This window comes from Crocuta crocuta, unplaced genomic scaffold (assembly GCF_008692635.1).
Source record: "Crocuta crocuta isolate KB4526 unplaced genomic scaffold, BGI_CrCroc_1.0 scaffold586, whole genome shotgun sequence".
Lineage (NCBI taxonomy): Eukaryota > Metazoa > Chordata > Mammalia > Carnivora > Hyaenidae > Crocuta > Crocuta crocuta.
Window position 1 is genome coordinate 2,568,128 of NW_027532407.1, and position 5,198 is coordinate 2,573,325.

The following is a 5,198-nucleotide window of genomic DNA, read 5'->3' on the forward strand; positions in this document are numbered from 1 at the left end:
AGGATGTTCCTACAGAGCAAGCAGGTTACACCCCTTTCCTTGGGACTGTGACCCCATTTTGTCTTCAGTCAGCGACACGATGTTTATTGGCCTCCTTAGGGCTCTAACTTCATAAAAGTTTGGCCTCAGGGTCTCAGTGATTGCTGTGTGACTAGAGGGGGCTGAGTTATGAAATCTACTGACGGGCACCATCCTTCTGGTGCCTGCGGTGCGGGTTGGCAGCACAGGTGGCTGGAGGATTACTTAATTTGGGAGAGAAGGGTGTCGTGTCTCAGGATCCATTACTTTTGATGAGAAGACTGCTGATGCGAGGGCAAGCTGCCTGAAACTAAGTACTCACTTGGAGGCCTGCCCAGATGCAGCCAAGATGCTGAGGGAACAGGGCAAAGAGCAACGTCTGGGCGGCGGAAGGCCCACTCAGTTTTAATGAGCGTCATGTGGGGTTTGGGTGCCATGCTTTTCAGCGACTGGAGAGTAGCCAAGGAGAGAACAAAAACAGCAAACGGCACGGAGAAGAGGCCTATTGGGAAGGCTGAAAGGTATTCACCTTTGGACAGAAGAGACGAAGTCAATTAAACATGCTTACTTTCTTCAAACACACAAGACTTCCACAAGACGGTGTTGAATTGTTGTGACAACCAAATAAGAGAAAGCAGTATACATAGAGGCAAATGGATTTTGTCCCTCTTTCATTCACACTGCAACAGGGCGCTGAATAATAGCTGACCAGTGACAATGTTTGTGTGCTGAATGGGGCCCTTGGAGCATTTTGAAAGTAAGAAAAGGAAAGAGGACCCCCTTATCCCTGCTTTAGGTGTATGAGTGACCTCTGACCTCTGTGACCTCTGACTCCTGGGCACACCCTCCAAATTCCTTATGTTTGATGCTGTGTTGTGGTTCTGGCTTACTGAATATCAAGAGTAAAATGGATCTTTTGCATGACAATAGTGTTCCACCCTAGTGAAAAGATTGGTGGATTTTACAATTCGATAATAAAACTCTCCGCAGAGAGAATGCCCTCCCAGAGGTGAAAGATTAATTTTATCTTTTGTTTTCTCAGCTGCTTCTCTTCCCTTGCATCTTGCCTATTCTTTTCTCCTACTGGTTCAACAGACTTAAAGAGGTTTTCAAGAAAGCACCAAAAACATGAGGACTTTGATTCCATGGCTAGAAACAATGGTCCCAGCCGACAGCAAGCCCACAGCAGTCTGCCAACAGAGGCTTCAGCATCTGTGCACCCCCGCGAACCCCAGGATCAAGCTGGAGGACTCATGGCATGGTGGCACCTCCAGCCCCATTCCCTGGCCTTCAGAGGAGAGCCCATCTCCTCGTGGCCAGGCAGCTTAGCTCTGACCCTAAGATTCCTGGGGAGGTGTCAGAGTTGTGTCTGATTGGTCTGGAATATAACTCAGAGCTGGGCAAGTCCCCTTCCCCAACCTGCTGTCTTCACACATTTCAGGGTTAGCTTGGTCTGAAATAGACTGAAAAGAGAAGGAAGAAATGATTTGGACACTAAATCTCCTTTCAACCCCAACAGTCCGCTTCGTGGTCTTGGTGGCTTTCACTTCTGGGGAAGCAGTGGGGAAGGGACTTGGGGATGGCAGGAAATAACCATTCTGGTCAAATTGGATTAAAAATGCTCTAGAAAACTATAGCGACAAATCAGGACAAACATCATACCAAGATCTTGAATCACAGGATGTTTACGTACTAAAATGCCCATGATAGACAAATACTAAATACCACAAAGTACCTGAGACAAAAAAAAAAGGAGGGAAGAAAGGAAAGAGGGAGAAGAATAAAAAGGAGCCTGGAGTCCCAGCAACCGGCGATCCCAGGGTCACAGGCAGAGTGTCTTGGTGGCGGGTGGCTGTAAGTGAATGTCCGGTGGCCTCTGGCTTCACATCTCCGCTTCTGCGGAGCAGACCTCCGCGGCAGTGATGGCGATCCCGATGGCGAGGCTACCATTGTCGGAGAAGAGCTGGGCCAACGAGGTGTTGAGGACGAGGCAGTCCCCATCAGTGATCACTGAGTCCACGCATTCGAGAACAGAGCGAGGGGTGGCCTCCCACTTGAGACGCCGGTGGTTTCTGTTGAGCTCCAGGCGGTAGGTGAAGCAGTCGGCCTGGGTGGGGGTCCCAATCAGCATCATGGTGGCAAAGAACTGGGGGTGCCCTTTGTGCCTTTCCTGTTTCCTGAGCACCAGCAGGAAGTGGTGGCCGAGGCAGGAGTGCATGATGATCCAGTCGGCGGGGGCGGGGAGGTGCATGTCCGTGGCCAGGAAGACTATCTCGGCTCCCTGAAGGATGTCAACCCTATGCATCTGCCGCAGGTGGGGCACCACCACCTCCAGGTGGCCTTCCCACTGGCAGGAGAACAAGGGGCACATGCAGGGTGTCACCTGCGCGGCGTGCAGCCCCGCCTCCTGGTGGTGGAGGTGGTGGGGGTGGGCGTGGTGGCAGGCGTGGTGGTGGGGGCGGTGGTGGCGGTGGTGGTGGGGGAAGCTGCCTTGCTCTGGTGTGCTCTGAGTGATGGTGCGTCGGCTGGACACATACTGTGGGAGAGAGAGGACAGTGTTAGTGGCTGAGATCAGTCTCTCAGCCTGACTGAGACTACCCAGGTGTGCCAAGAGTTAATATAGGGCTCCCCGTGCATGTGGAGAAAGCCTTATTTCTTAAAAAACAATGGGGGGGGGCCACCTGGGTGGCTCAGTTGGTTAGGCACCTGACTCTTGATTTCGGCTCATGATCTCATGGTTTATGAGTTTGAGCCCCACATCGGGCTCACTGTGCAGAGCCCGCTTGGGATTCCCTCTTTCCCTCTCTGCATGCCTTCGCTGCTCCCATGAGCACATCATGTGTGCTCTCTCTCAAAACAAATAAACGTTAAAACAAAAACAACAACAACAAGGATATGAGGGGAAGCTGCCAGACTGTTTTCCAAAGTGGCAGCACCGTTTTATATTCTCATCAGCCGTGTAAGAGGATTCTAGTTTCTCCACGTCCTTGCCAACACTTGTTATTATCCGAGTTGACAGATGCTTTAATGAGACATAATTAAATTGTTTCAAAGGTCTTGCCAGATTTAGATTCTGAGACTGTTAAGTCTTCTCCATGTCACGTCATTTTGGTATAGAATCTAAATTTTCCCAATTAAACATAGAAGCTCCCACAAAAAATTTCTTTCACAAAAAGAGATTTTCCAAATCTAATAGGATATTAAAATTAAAAACTAAAAAATTGAGGTAGGTGCCTTGGGTGGTTGAGATTCTGAAAATTCAGTCCTAAGAGACAACATTTATGTCTTTCTGATTCTTTAATAAGATACTGAAACAAATAGGCAATTTCCCCTTCAACATGCATTATTATGATCATTAGTCATAAAGACAAAACCTGGGTTTTTTTTTTTTTTGCTTTTTTAATACTGCTAATATTTTTGTGCAGGCATCAGAAGTCAATAGAATTCCTCCCCTCCCTTATATTATTATTTTTATTTGTTTATTTTGAGAGAGAGAGAGAGAGAGAGGGAGAGAGAGAGACTCCCAAGCAGGCTCTGCACTGTCAGCGCAGAGCCCGCCATCGGGCTCAAACTCACAAACTGTGAGATCATGACCCGAGCTGAGACCAAGAGCCGGCTGCTTAACCCACTGAGCCGCCCAGGCGCCCCCATTTCTAGTCCTTTTAGAACATTTCAGGAAGTGCCTATCTGTCCTTCCAATGCCGCCAGGGGTCGTGCCATCTTGGGTGCCCTTCCCCTGGGTCCTAGGTGAGATGCAGAACCGGTAATGTGAAATTGAGCCACCGTTCCCAGGGAGGGAGCTTCACCTGCTCCCGGGACTCCCCCTCCCCCCACCCCCCCAGCAGGCACACTTCTGCCCAGTTCCAGGCTCACTGCTCCAGAGCAGCTCCCCAGGGGCTCAGCGCGAGGAAGCCACCCCCCTGAGACTCTCCCGAGCCTTCGCTCCCCATGGCAGGGTGTCCACAAAGTCCCCCAGAGCCCCAGGAGCTGGGAGGGCACCTTCCGATCAGGTATCAGTAAACACTTATTGACTGTCTTCTCTGGCGGGACCACGAGGGTGCTAGAGGGGACGAACGGCGTTTCCGGCTGCGGGTGGCACAGACCTTGGCGTGCGCCTCGTTAACTGTTACTTTCGCAAGGGTCCTCCCTGTGACATGAGGACTACGGGTCATCTCTTTCAGCGGAAGAAACAGGCTTCTGTTGTGACGTGCCCGAGGTCACAAAGCTTGTATGTGAAAGAGGGGGATCTGTTTTGACACCTCCCGACTCAGAACAGGTCGGCCCTGTTCACCCCCTCCCCCCTCGCTCCCTGGAGCTCTCGTCGCCTCCAGCTCCCCCTCCTCCGCTCCTGGAACTCCAGCTCGGTTTCCTTGAATCAGCCTGCGGGCCGGGGCTGTGCCGTGAAGCGGCACCTCGCAGCGCGCTCCACGGATGAGGCCATCACGGGCCGCCCTGACCCTGGCGGACCTCAGGCACGGTGTCCCTTGTGCCCCAGCTCTCCAAGCCCTAACAGGACTGCAGGTGCCTTTCGCCCCTTGCCGCCCCCTCTCATTTCCTTTCGCCCCCAACGTGTAGAGGGAGAGGGAGAGGGTGAGGGTGAAGGTCTGCCTTTCGCTGGCACCGCTGTGGCTGCCGGAGTTCCCATCTCCGTGGGTTCAGAGGCTGGCTAACGGTGGAGGCCTGGCTGGCTTCCCTTTCTTTAGGGTATACCGCGCCCCCCTCCCCTGCGTACACGCCCCCACGCGGTGTGCTGGTCACCCTGTGGCCCCGCGTCACACCAGATCTGCTCTGGAGCTGTTAGCTCCAGCCTAGTTTCTGCGCCCTGCCCCGGGGCCACAGCCGACTGGGGCGTGAGCTACAGGGGCCTTCCCGTAGTTGCTGGGTGGAAGCGAAAGGGCAGCTTGCCATTGCCCATCCTGCACACCTACCAGACCCGTGAGGGAGGCTGTGTTCCAGAATCCTGCTAGTGATGAGTCTGACTTCCCCTTTAGGGTTAAATATAGGAGGGGGACTGACTAGTATATAACCTCTACTAAGAATTAGGCACTGTGGAAAGTTGGTATTTTTTTTTTTACATAATGACTTCATTTAATTTTTCACGGAAAAGATAAATTCCTCTTTAAAAAAAAGTTAAAAAATTAAATCTGGCTGAGTTCCTACCTGCCTGCTGGTGGCATGTT

At 51.9% G+C, this 5,198-nt stretch overlaps 1 protein-coding gene across 2 annotated transcripts in view; it reads right to left on the reverse strand.

Annotated features, from left to right (window-relative positions):
* Nucleotides 1-1,706: 1,706 nt before the first annotated feature.
* The window catches only part of SIAH3 (siah E3 ubiquitin protein ligase family member 3), a 69,561-nt gene continuing 66,069 nt past the window's right edge, over nucleotides 1,707-5,198 (reverse strand). The window contains exons 1-2 of one of the 2 annotated variants that reach the window (XM_077778789.1): nucleotides 4,122-4,277; nucleotides 1,707-2,554 (exon numbers count right to left, since the gene is read on the reverse strand). In XM_077778789.1, coding sequence (XP_077634915.1) covers nucleotides 1,901-2,554; nucleotides 4,122-4,190 — 723 coding nt within the window. In that variant the 5' untranslated portion in view covers nucleotides 4,191-4,277 and the 3' untranslated portion in view covers nucleotides 1,707-1,900. Of the gene's footprint in view, nucleotides 2,555-4,121; nucleotides 4,278-5,198 lie in introns of those variants that run through there. The other variant, XM_077778790.1, reaches the window with a different exon arrangement.